General features: G+C 48.2%; 1 protein-coding gene across 3 annotated transcripts in view; it reads right to left on the reverse strand.

Annotated features, from left to right (window-relative positions):
* The window catches only part of BTBD2 (BTB domain containing 2), a 628,196-nt gene that overhangs the window by 65,486 nt on the left and 548,804 nt on the right, over nt 1-13,906 (reverse strand). Inside the window, exon 9 of one of the 3 annotated variants that reach the window (XM_044306191.1) lies at nt 11,516-11,539. The exons of the other annotated variants lie outside the window; for them this stretch is intronic. Coding sequence (XP_044162126.1) covers nt 11,531-11,539 — 9 coding nt within the window. The 3' untranslated portion in view covers nt 11,516-11,530. Of the gene's footprint in view, nt 1-11,515; nt 11,540-13,906 lie in introns of those variants that run through there. 3 annotated transcript variants of the gene reach the window in all.

Genomic DNA, 13,906 nt, shown 5'->3' on the forward strand with positions numbered 1-13,906 from the left:
AGATCAAGATCATTCAGGGAGCCTGGGAGGGCGGCAGAGCTCCGCCTCTGCTCCGCCCTCAGCAGCCAGCCAGGTAAGCTAGCACTGTGCACAGCAGCAGACGCAGTTAGTGACTAGTAGTCAGACGACAGCAGTCAGCAGTGAGGCGGCCCGGACGGAGATTCTTTAGAGCGGCAAACCAGTTTGACTGGTTTTGGTGGTAATTATCTTCAGCGCGTAATGGTCAATAACCCTTACCAGCTGCTCTCTGTGCAGGCTGCACCGTCCCGCCGTACCGCACGTGAACTCGCCCGGCCTAAGGAAGCCGTAAAATGCTAAGTACATGGCAGCTTTGATGACCAAGCTGGGAAAGGGCCCAAAAGGAGCACCATCCAGGGCTGAAGATAATTTCCGGAACATCTCCCCCGTGATGCCCTGCCTGCGGGACGGGGAATTGGACCCACCCTTCTGGACCCCCCGCAAGGTGGCCTTGACTGCATGCGCAGAAAAAATGGACCAGCCCCCCGGGTTGCGGAGCATGGTGTGGTGTTGGACGCCCGCTAGGTACAACTTAATGGTGTTGTAGGAGAGGTGTAACTGGTGGTGGCAATGGGCGATAAAGGCCATGATGTAAGGAATGTCTGCCAGGCCAGCCTGCGGGTGCAGACGTGAAAACTCCTGGAAGGTTTTCAGGCCTGAAAGGTAGTTCCTGGCCGTGTTTGGGGCCACAATGGGGTACAATTCCAACAGAGAGGAGGTGCGGATGGATTCAGCCTCCTCTAAGATGGCACCGGGCCAACGATCCGCTAGCCACTGGGAACCCCAAATGGCAGCGTAGCCGCAAGATGCAGCTGCGTCTGAAAAAATGGTCGGGCAGGAGGAAGACCAAGGTGATACGAAAAAGGAGACGCCGTTCCATCGGGACAGGAACAACTCCCACATAGCCAGATCCGCCATGGCCTGGCCGTCCAATCGGATGATGCTGTCCTGTTCGGGTGCCGAGGGAAGAAGCTGGAGCAGCCTTGACACGAAGGTTCTCCCCTGGGGCATAATTCTGGAGGCAAAGTTGAGCCGCCCCAGAAGAGACTGCAACTCAACTCTAGTGAGGCATCCCGTGGCTGCCGCATGGGAAATGACCTCCCGACACTGAGCGAGTTTCTCCTCTGGTAGGCTGGCTTGCAACAGAACCGAATCCAGGACGATGCCCAAGAATGATACCCTCGTGGCTGGACCCTCAGTCTTTGACTCCGCGATCGGAACAGCCAGACTGGCAAACAATCCGAGGAGGACGGAGAGTATGCCGGACCCGCCCTGCGGATCCTCGACAACAAGAAAATCGTCGAGGTAGTGGATGACCGACCGGAGGCCCCCGTGATGGATCAGGATCCAATGTAGCGCCTTGGCCAGCTGGTCAAATAACCATGGGCTACTCTTGGATCCAAACGTGAGCCTGTTGGCGAAAAAATACTGGCCGGCCCACTCAATGCCGTAGAATTGCCATAACTGCGGCAGGATGGGAAGAAGTTTAAATGCATCCGCAATGTCAACCATGCGACAGGATGGCCTGGATGGCGTCGTCCACTGAGGAATAACGCATGGAAAACGCCTCCGAGGAATCAGAGAATTGAGGCTCGGAACACCGGACACATGAGGGGCGGACAGATCATAAATTAATCTTTTTTCATTGGTGTTCTTCTTTGCCACCAAGCCGATGGGGTTAATGCGCCATGAGGAAAACGGGATGCGTGGGAACGGGCCTATTAGGAACCCCTTGGACACCTCCGACTGGAGCAACTCGCTAGTTGCTGGAGGGTCCAGGGTGGCGGACAGCAGATTCCTGCCTCCCCAGGGCACCTGTGGCAGAGCAATGAGCCCTGTGTGGAACCCCTGGCGGAAGCCTGCCAACAGGAACGCCACAAAGTCCTGATCGTGGTGATCGCGAAGGAGTGCCGCTAAGAGGTCCACATTGATGTCCGCTAGTCAGGAACCTTTGGAAGACTTCTTTGGGCAGGCGGACAGTGGGTGGGCCCTGAAGCACAGGGAGCAGACGTGGAGTGATCTGCAGCTGGCATATGAGCACCCCCCTGAATTAAAGTTATTGCAGACCTGGCTCTTCCCCAGGTAGACAATAGGTCTGCCGAGCTTGTCTGTGGAGGGGTTGGATGGAAACGATCCGGAGGTCCCCGGGATGGCCCTGTCCTGAGACGGGTGCGCGGTATTGGGGCACCATTCAGAGGAGTGGAAAATCGACTGACATGTCGCACAGTTGGTAGCCCTGAAGCCAGCGAAGTGACGGCAGAAAAGTTCGGTGTCAATCAAGGACCAGCTGGTGACATACTGGAACTGTGCCAGGGCTGCCGCCTCCTTGGCTGCAAAGGAACGGTGGTAGTCATAGAAGGCCGACCCACCATACTTGTGCCCTAGGTCAGTGACTAGGTACAAATAGCTGTCCAGTTCCTCTCTTCTCTCTGGCTGTGCGGTGCAGACGATGTCCCTGAAGAGGCTGAAGGCCAGGACAAATTCCGGGATGGTCAACTTGCAGTTGAGCCGTGAATCCTTGGCCCGAAGGACCACCGAAACATCGCCACAGTTGATGACCCGGTTCTCGGGAACATCTTGAGCGGCAATGAGGACTGATGCCAGATTGACATCTTTCCCCGCCAGGATGTCTCTCTTAAGGTTATCAGGAATGAAGTGAGAGGGGGACACCTCTGTGGAATGGGTCTTGGCGTACCTGTAGCCAGCCAGCCTGATGTAGATTGAGTCATCAGCGGAACGGGAGCCGGGGGTACAACGGGTGGCCGGGATTCGAGCTCCGAAACTCTTGCCCGAACGTCCGCTACCGAGTCCACCAGGGAATTCAGGGTCGCCTGCAGCTGCACCAGGGACAACTGGATGGCCGACGCCTCCGGTTGCACTGCCGCGGTGCTAGGGCTGGTCATGAGCAGTTTGTATAATTCTGCCTTTCTTGCGGTGGCCGGGTGTGGAATGCCCCTTCGGTTTAACTCGGCCAACAGTTTTGGGATGGTCCAGCTCCGAAGGGATGAGGGACCCGCTTGGCTTGACATGATCGAGCCGGAGATGGAAAGGCCGTCCTCCATATCCGAGGCTCGAGACATGGCAGAGAAGCTAAAAAATACAAGGCATGACAAAATAAAGGGAGAAAAGGAAAAAAAAAAGAAGAAGAAGAGGGTGACGACGTACTTGGAGATTAGATTGGTGCACGACAGAGAGACACGTACCGGTAACGGAATTCACGAGAGGAACCTGGCCTAACCGAACAGACGAAGACAATTAACGCGTGGTTATGATTTGACTGGGACCGAGGTGGTGCCAGTGCGAACTTACCTGAACAGGACCGAAAAGGAACGGAGAACTGGGAACAAACTCCTGTAAATAAAGCAACAGGCGAAACATTTGAAAGTGCAGAGGCCATGGGTGTCCACCAACCTGCGGAACCAGGCGAACTGGCCAGGCTGGGGCTCACCCTAAGGCCAAGCGACCATCCGAGCGCATCGGATCGGACACCTGACCGAAGAGAGCCGCCTGAGCGAACCAGCCGGTTTGACAGGAGAGAAGGCGCGTAGCCCTGAAATAGAGGCTGCGCGTAGCAGCGGCCCGCGAAGGGCAGTGGTAAGCCATGTACCTCGGATTTACGGAAAGCAAGAATGCCCAGGGGAGAAGCCGACGATGGCCGCTTAGGGAGACCTGAAGCCGAAGGACAGGTGCGTGAACCCGTGTGAAAGACAAGAAACGTGAAGACCTGGGCGTACCAGTAGTGATCCGAGCCCTGGGCGTACCAGGGAAGGAGGGGGCGCCACCAACCGTGACCGGACACCCGACTGTGACCGGCAGACAAAGACTTGGCGACATGACAAAAACACGATGGCCTGGGCGAACCAGGAAGACCAGACGGATGTGACCCGATGCCCAAAGTGGGAGGGAGCCAGACCGGTCCTACGTGGACACCCGAATTTTATATATTTTTTTTTTATTTTTTTTTTGGGCTGGATTAAAACTAATATCATATTTAAATCAATTTTTTTTTTTACTATATGGTGGGTTTCCTGTAAATACCCTTTTTTTTTCCGACTATATGGCGGGTTTTCCTGTAAATACCGTATACATTTTTTTTTTGCGGACTATATGGCGGGTTTTCCAGAACGTACCATTATTTTCGTCCCCCCCCCTTTTTTTTTTTACACTATGTGGTGGGTTTGCTGCGCATGCTTATACTGCTTTATTTAATAATTAATTTATTTCTTGACACTTCTTCTCTCCCCGTCTGGCCTGGCTGCCCGTGAGCCCGCGCCCAGCGTGGAATGCAAGCTCACATCGCAGCCAGGGAGACGGGGCAGGGGTGGGTGACGTCATTTGTGGGCGCCGGAAGAGGGGTGCGTTCCAGCCTGGAACGCACACGCCCATGTGCACCGGCTGCTACGCCGGACCCGAGGTGCAGCTGCTTAGAGTGTATTATCCCTAGGGGAGGCCCTATTAGTTATATAAAATGAGGTTACTAGTTAATGATAAAACTTGACCAAGCCCTTTCTAAGATAGGATAAAAAGATGGTATGGGCTGACAGAGAGGGACGCATCATCAGATCATCAGAGGACCTTCATCTTCAGATCAGACCATCATCAGATCATCTTGAAGAAGACATCTTAATCCATCAGATCCAGCTTTGACCACCTTTTCAGCCATTGGAGGCAGCCATCTTAGAACCATTCAAACTGATTTCTGCTATCTGACATTTTTGGTATAATATAACCTTACCTACATTTTATAGGATAATGAATTAATATAATATATCTATATATATTTAATTAACCATACTTTGTATATAGTATCTGTTTTGGAATAAGATTGGGGTGTACCTGCAGCATCATCCTAAAACTTAATCCAATCCAGGGAGATTGAAAATATACTGGTGAAAACACGGTATCATCTCCAAGGAACTGAATTCAGTTCTAGACCGATATGGTTGATATATATATATATATATATATATATATATTGTAGCAATGTGAACATTGAAGTGTTTTCCCCAGGTTCCAGTCCGGGACTTAGGGCATGCTCATGTCCAGGGATCCTATTTAATTACCCTGCTACTGGATCTTGGGTGTGTCTCACTCTGGAGAGTGTGCAGACAGAGGCCTGGTGAGGCTCTGTCAGTGTGGTCTCAGATAAGCCAGGCTGAGGGGCCACGAGGCTATGCAATAGCCTGGACTTTGGGGGACTTGCACACAGAAGGCTGGAGTGGCTCTGTGTGGTCTGAGGGCGGACAGGCTGAGAGACCACTATCCTCCAAGAGACCCTGGTGTGAGAGCAGCCTGGAGGCTGCTGAAGGTTGGGCTGGGAAAGCCGCATCTCATCACGGGTGTGAACTGTGTTACGCTTTAGGTGAGTCAGGGAAACCTATGTGTTTAGATAGGGCCCAGACGGGCAAGGTATTTTATTTTGGCTTTGTGTGTTTTTCTTTATGCCGTGTGCCACAATAAAGCACAGTTTGGCCCCTAAATCCTGGGGTCTGTGAAGAAGCGTGTGTTTGCAACCTCTGGAAAAGCGCTAATCCCCTACAATATATATATATCTGTATAGATAAAAGATAAACCAGATTTGGGTTTAATCAGACATTTGTCGGCTGAGAGAAATTAGGTATGAAATTGATTTAAAATATAATTGAGGGGTATTGTTATAATAAGGCATAATTGTGTGTGTATATTATATATATTCTCTCGATTTTTTTGACTTTCTTACTATTTTGCATATCATTGATTGAATTTCAATTGTCACCAATTTTCTAATATATTAGTTTGCACTAAAATTGTATTAATAAATTATATATATTTTGTCTATAACGGGGTTTTGTCTTCAATTCAACGCAGATCACAAGCTTGTTTTAGCTTGGTATTTATGATATTAGATTAGAATCTCCTTCATTACAGATTCAAATTTATTCACATAAATAATATAGATAAATATTCCGACATAACATGCCTCCATGTGCCTCCAACAGCCCACCATATGCCTCCAACAGCCCCCAAGTGCCTCCATCAGCCTCCCCAAGTGCCTCCATCAGCCTCCCCAAGTGCCTCCATCAGCCTCCCCAAGTGCCTCCATCAGCCTCCAAGTGCCTCCAACAGCCCCCAAGTGCCTCCAACAGCCCACATGTGCCTCCAACAGCCCCCCATGTGCCTTCAACAGCCCCCCATGTGCCTCCATTAGCCCCCCAAATGCCTCCATCAGCCCCCAAGTGCCTCCATCAGCCCCCCATCGTTGGTGGAATTGGTGGTGCGTGTAAAAATAATACTCACCCCTTATGAAGTAGTCTCCCTGTCCTCCGCTGGCTCTCCAACGCTGTCCGGACTCGTCTCTTCCTCCCACGAACTGTTCGGGCGCCCGCGCATGTGCTAAACTATCTTCCTTAGTGCTGCGTTGGAGCTGCGCATGCGTGGCTCTATTTTAGACGCGGCTCGAAGGAAAATGGATTAGCGCATGCGCGGCCGCCCGGCGACAGCTAGAATGAGGCTGGCCACTGGATCACCAGGGAAAGCTCTGCGCAAGCGCGGCCCATAAATGCGGCTAGCGAGCGATTACCGTATCCATGGACAGCGAAGATCAACAATGGATTCGAAGAATACGATTTTACAGAGAACAGTGGGATTTTTTTAATGCTATATATTTTCAATTCACAGTAAAGAGTAGGTACACGTTCAGTGGATATATATTGAATCTCAGCCTGAACGTTAAAAATGAAAATAATGCGTTTCTACATGACTACACTGTGTCATGTGTCATCAGGAGCGATACATAGTTCATACGTGTAATAGTATCAGATGTGAATGAAGCTAACGCACTGTAGCGTGCATACATCGGCGCTGTGATGGCTGTGTGCCAAACACACGCCGGATATAAACAATCTAATACCCACCCCCAGAAGGTGTGCGCCAGCGTAAGCCACCAGAGAAGAAAGTGCATCATCTGACACGCTGCCTGACGCGGCCGCCTCGAAATAGAGCGTGATACATTCTGGGGGAGGAGCGCAAATGCGCTCGAACATATGGGGGAATAATCATATGCGGTCTATAATATCGAGTGACACCACTGTAAATGGCTAATCAGGATATATAAAGGAGGCCTGTGTAAAGGAAACAGCGCAATGTAATAGTCGAATTAACCATTACACTGCCATACAAAATGGAGAAAGCAACTAGCATAGAGTAGACCAACCCATATATAAAACATGGGGTGATATAGACAGGATCACACAATGCATATGTCACAGTACAGGTATGTAATCATGACAAAGTGATGGACTAAAACACGTCAGGACTGTATCAGCCATCCCATAACCTGCTAAATAAAGCAGGAAGCTGAGACCGCCTCATTTAGTCCCTTGGGGTGTACAGTATCTAACTTGAAAATCCATTCGGTTTCTTTACGGAGCAGCGGCCCATCAATGTCCCCTCCACGAATGGATGTCACAATGTGCTCAATCCCCTGAACCTTAAGCACATCTGGATTGCCGCCATGATGATCACACACATAGCGTGCCACAGATGTGTCGCGGTTGTTTTTAATGTCGAGTAGGTGTTCGCCAATACGTCTTCTCAATTCACGTCTGGTCTTACCAACATATTGCATACCACATTGGCAAGTCTATAGATACACAACTCCCACTGATTTATATCTGATAAAAGATCTGATGGAAAATCTTTCCTTAGTCACTTGGCTAGTAAAGAATGTCCCTTTCATAATATTGCCACAGATGACACATGCTCCACATGGAAAGGTCCCAGTCAGTGTATTTTTTAGCCATGTCTTGGGTGTTGGATGTAGGTAGATGCTATGGACCAGACGGTCGCGTATATTTGAACTGCAACTATATGTAATGGGGGGACGATCTGACACTAATCATACATACGACAGACTAAATGGGTCCTACAGAAGGTGGCCACGCTATTTAAATATATAACAAAATTTTAAGAGGTCAAGGAGACCAAAGCGTGACTTGGATCACCTACTGACTATCTTTTATTTTTATTTATTAAAACATATACCTTTATTGATTCTATTTTAAAAAACAAATATCACTCTAATTTTTTAAATTAAAATTCCTCAGAGTGAGAGGTGAGAAGAGAAATACACAGTGGAAATCACAGTCTCACCGCTCACTCTGAGGAATTTTAATTAAAAAAATTAGAGTGATATTTGTTTTTTAAAATAGAATCAATAAAGGTATATGTTTTAATAAATAAAAATAAAAGATAGTCAGTAGGTGATCCAAGTCACGCTTTGGTCTCCTTGACCTCTGAAAATTTTGATCAGACACTAAATCACCAATGTCCGGATCTGACTGTAGGATAGGCCAGTGTCTCTGGAGGATCTCACGCACCTGTTTCTGCGCTTTGTCGTACGTGGCTATAATCCTTGGAGTGTTCTGACCCTGCAACCTTTGCTTAGTGACCAGTAATTGATCACGATTAATACTCAGAGTGATGGTATGCTCTTTTGAGTGTATGTTGAGGATGACCTCTGCGCGTAAACCGGGTCCTCAAATCAAGGCCACCTTAAAGTCCCTTATTTCTGAGCAATTCCTCCTAGCCCTCAGATATTGGCCCTTCGGGATGCCACTCCTGAGGGCTAGTGGATGGCCACTGTCCCACCGCAGCAAACTATTGGTAGCGGTCTGCTTGCGGAACAAATTTGTGGTTATCTTTTTATCTATTCCCACAGAAACAGTCAGATCCAAGAACGTGATTTCACGCTCATTAATGTCTGATGTGAAAAACAGACCTAGCTGATTGATGTTAAGCTCCGCTACGAATTGGGTGAAACAATCCTTGGTCCCTTTTCACAGTATAAACACGTCGTCGATATATCTGATCCAGATCAGTATCAACGACGTGCACTGTTTCCAGGGCTTCACTAAAGACGACCTCTCTTTCCCACCAGCCCAGGTAGAGATTTGCGTAAGTTGGGGCACACGGACTGCCCATCGCAACTCCCCTGAGCTAGAGGAAAACTTGGCGGTCAAAAAGGAACACATTGTGACTCAGGACGAAGTCCAATAATTCCATCACAAAAGCATTGTGTCGGTTAAGATGTTCACCCCTCTGCTGGAGGAAGGCCCGTACAGCTAGACAGCCAGTGTCATGTGGAATAGAGCTGTACAGGGCCTCCACATCTAGGCTAGCAAGCCAAGTATCCTCGTCACATTGAATGCCTTCAAGACACTGTAGGACATCCATTGTGTCCCTGGCATAGGATGGCAAACTTGCCACAAATGGCCTCAGTATCACATCAATGTATGTGCTGATGATAGTCGGTCTGCCTTTCATCGGTGTGCTCTGTTTATGAAGCTTAGGTAAGCTATAAAACACAGCACGTACCGGAAACTTCGGCAGTAGGAAGTCCAGTTCGGCTTTGGTAATGAGCTTGTCCTTCAAGGCTTCATTGAGGAGTACAGACAATTGTTCCCTAAAGATGGGGGTCGGATCAGTGGGGAGACGTCTATATGTGGTGGAGTCTTGTAGTATTCTGAGGCACAGATCACAGTATAGTTCCTGGTCCATGATGACAATGTTGCCCCCTTTGTCTGAGGGTTTAATGACTAGTAATGTTAGAGTCTCCCTCCAGATTTCCCAATGATTTTCTTTTAATAGGGCTGAGGTTGTCAGAGCCAAAATACTGTCCCTTCAATTTGTGAAGGTCCTGGGTGATAACTGAAATGAATGTATCAATTGGTGTGTTGTCATTCATGAGGGGAAATAATTTTGAGGGATTTCTCAAGTCTGTGAATGGACCATTACCAATATTTCCATCACAATCTTCACATAAATCCGCCAATAACCAAACATCCTGCAACTCCTCTACTCTAATCCCCAACTCATGACGAATACGTTTGCCATGAGTATGGAAAAATTGTCTCCATTTAACCTTGCGTGCATAGAGGTGAAGGTCCTTAACCCAATTCAACAGAATTTCTGCAGAGGGACAAAAGAAAGGCCCTTTTTAAGGACTTCCATTTCAGATAAAGATAGGGTGTGACAAGTTGACCACTTGGATGTCCTTTATTTGGGAGCCTCCAATGTCTTTTTGTGGCGCAAGAGGTATTCTGATACTGGGAGTCTACTGTCTAAAAAAGAACTCTGGATCCTCTGCCTGATCTGCCTTGCCGTCTCCCCCCCCCCGTGATCTAAAAGGACCTCTATTAGATGCACCTCGCCCTCTGGAGAAATTCAATCCCTGTTCAATGTCTGTGTCACCCTCCGAGGTAGCTTGACATTTGGGACCGAAGTCAAAGACCTTACCTTCCTTAAAATCTTTAATGTCCCTGTTATACAGGAGATTTTTTTCCCCGCTAATATAGCAAGTGAAACGTTCAATATTTTGCTGTAGCAAGGTTTCTTTTTTGGCAAAATCAGTGTGCTCGCTAAACTTTTTTGTTTGAGCGATGCTTTTTTTTTTAGTTTTTACATCACTTTCGCTTTTAGTTAGAATACGTTTCTCCTCCTCAAGTAACAGCCTCATGAGGCGGAGGGAGCCCTCAATGGATTTCTGCTCCCACTTAGCAAGGAAATCAGTGGTACAAACACGGCTGTGGGAAGGATGGGGTTTCTCAGCTCTCTAGGGACTATATTGTTCTTTATATATGTGTCCAGTGTTTGGACCTCCCACCAGCACTGTATGTAGTCCTTGTATACACGGCTAAGATTCTTAAAGGACGCTGTAATGCTTACATAGGCTGTATGTGCTGATAATTCCTTCTCCGAGAAGACCTCCCTATGGTCCCCCCAACCAACTCTCAGCACCGAAATCACTCGACAAAAAACCTGCCATTCCCCAACACTAAAGGTTAAACTATCAATTCACAGTAAACAGTAGGTATAGCGGTACACGTTCAGTGGACATGTAATAAGGCCGATTTATTGACTTCTATCTGTGGGAGGGGCTCCGCCCCGCTATTTTAGGGTCACTCTCCCCCCTCCACTTTGTACGTCGGTTACAGCACACGTTACCCAGATGAGCGTAGCTACAGCAGACTGCAGCGCTACAACATACCCACACTACCCCTCGTTCGTCTCCGGACTGCGCCCTGTAAGCCCAGGTAAGTAGCAGCCTCAGTCAGTGGCCTCGTTGTTTCAGTCTGGTCGGTGGCGCCGGCTCACCACGTAAGGGGGAGTTACGCTGCAACGGAGCGATCTGCCCGGCAGCCCCGCCTCCCACGTGTCATAGTAGGTAGAATGCAGGGGTCAGCGTGATCTCGATCTCGTGTTTCGTCGCTCGGTAATGTCTGGCATGGGCCGCTGTGCCACTAGTGAGGCAGGGTTTTCTTTTTTTCCCCTCTGATCACTCACGTTTTGTTCCCTCTCCTTGTATCAGCTGGCTTGCTCGCTCGCTCCCGGTTTCCCACGCGGTGTCTTTGGCAGTCACGCTCCCCGATCTTGTCTGGGTTCTTGCGCCCCTGGTGGCCACAGCTGGGTTTGCAGGCCGGGGGTTCGCAAGCCAGCATTGTTGCAGGCAAGGATACTGGTGCCCTCTGGTGTTTCACTCCTGCTATTGGACAAAAAAATGTTAAAAAATTATATATATACACGTACAATGGTTATAGCAAGGTTCTCAATTCTCATCTCACTAGATCATGTTCAGTGATTTTCAGATACGAAATTATCACGTTAGTTCGCTTCATACCGCATAGCACGCTTGTATATTCATCAATCTCATTCACGTTTCAAGTCACTTATCGCAGTTTTCTTATCCATTTAAGTATGTTTTTTTCGTTCTTTCTCCAGGGTTGTTCTTTCTTCTCAGGGTCAACTATCGATTCTGGGTGGTCCAGTTTCGTTTTCCAACAAGTAGTATAGGGAAGTTACAAGGATAGGTTCACTCCCTTATTTGTTTTCTAAACATACGGTTTAACTCAGGTATACTCCTCAACTGGCCATCTGCTCTCCCCACGCTGTGGGTAAGTCAGCTCAGTCTATCGGTTGCAGCAATTCTCGGTCTCGAGGCGACACAATTCGCGCCACTTTTTTTTTCACAAAATAGCATGTTTGCGCACACCACATTATTCGGTGGTAGGTTTGTCACTGGTGTCAGGTCTCGGGTCATGTCGCTGAGCCTCATTGTTACATACTGTACCTACAGGACCATGTCTCACGCTCCTGAAATTGTGGAGGCCTCGGTCAATGATAATGCCACCAGACTGTCCGAAGGGGGTAGCATCCCGTCATTACAGAATTGGACTGTACCTAAGTTGATGTCGGAGCTATCCAGGAGGGGTATACCGTTTTCAGCCTCGGCCAGAAAGGCAGAATTATACCGCCAACTCATGTCCAATTCATGTCCTCAACGCCAGGAGGAAGTCTCTATGGCCACGATCCAGACTTCACTCGCTCAAATTCATGTTATGCTTAACAATCTCGCGTCATCGGTCACGGACATTCAATCCAGACTGGAAACGGTACAGTCCCGTGGTGCCATCCTCACTCCTCCGAATCTGGAGTTGGCCATCCTGTCCACGTCTGCCACTGGGGGTACCGGTACGACAGTCTTAGTTCCCAATATCACACCGGCTCACTTCATACCAGCTAACACCAAAAAAGATATCCTTGAAGGCAGGGACGCCAACTTGGCTTCCTTGTTGATTGCTACCCGGGATTTCTCAGACAGCAAAGTCATCGCGTTTGGTGATGCTTCAGTGGTATTCAGGGGCCGTGATCTCAGGTTGAATAGAAAGCTTACCATCCCTGAGTTTGTTCCAGTTTTTAGCCTATATAGGGATGTTATTTTCTCTGTACGGCCCGACCGGAGGGAGGAATTAGATCTCTATTTGTTCAGGGTAACAGAGTTGGGGTACAAATATGGTGATAGTTCGTTCTACGACTATCACTGCTCCTTTTCTGCTAAGGCTGCTGCGGCCCTTAGTCAGTTTCAATTCGTCACGAACTGGGCTAATATCGACACAGATATTTTGTAGACATTTTGCTGGCCTTAGGGCTCCTGCTTGTTCCCTATGCCAGTCTATCTACCATACAGCAGAATGGTGTCACAAAGCTGCCTCAAGTCTCGAAAGCAGCCTTTCCACACAGTCATCTGGGTACTCTGAACTTTAGTCGATAAGTTAGAGAGGCCCATAAAACACCTCGGCCAGTCTCAAATCTGCAATAACTTTAATTTTTCCTCCTGCAATTACAGTCAGTGTAGGCTATTACATGTTTGTGTTAATTGCTTCAGAGCCCACCCCAAATTGGTCTGTACATTAAAGTCGGATAAGTCATATTTAAGTGTCGCTAACATTGATTGCTTGCTGCATTTCCTACGCAATCACCACAACCCTAGCTTCGTACATTTCCTCATATCGGGATTTAGGTCAGGTTTCCACACTGGTCTAATTGCCCTGCCCGAATCATCTTATGAATGCAGAAATTTATTATCTACCCTGAAGCAGCAGATGAACTTATTGCCATCAAGTTAGCCAAAGGGTTCCTGATAGGCCCTTTTTCTTTCCCTCCTTTTGATCGGTGGAGAGTCAGTCCTATAGGCGTAGTCACAGGGAAGTTTAGCTATAAAGAAAGATTGATCATCAATTTACCAGCCCCACACGGTCACTCCATTCCCAGTATCAACTCCCTCATACCTTCCGAAGAAGTCAGTATGAAATATTCCTCGATAGATCAGACTATCGCCATAATACTGCAGTTAGGCTGTCATACGATTCTGTCAAAAGCCGATATTTCTGACGCTTTTAAACTACTCCCCATCAGTCCAACTCTGTGGCAGTGGCACGGTATAAAGTGGAGAGATCTTTACTACTTTGCCTCGAAACGCACCTTCGGGTCCAAAAGCAGCCAGTGGTTGTTTGACAAATTGGCTCAGGCTCTCCACTGGATACTAGTCAACGAGTTTCATTGTAGTTTTGTC

Source organism: Bufo gargarizans, chromosome 1 (genome assembly GCF_014858855.1).
Source record: "Bufo gargarizans isolate SCDJY-AF-19 chromosome 1, ASM1485885v1, whole genome shotgun sequence".
NCBI classification, from domain to species: Eukaryota; Metazoa; Chordata; class Amphibia; order Anura; family Bufonidae; genus Bufo; species Bufo gargarizans.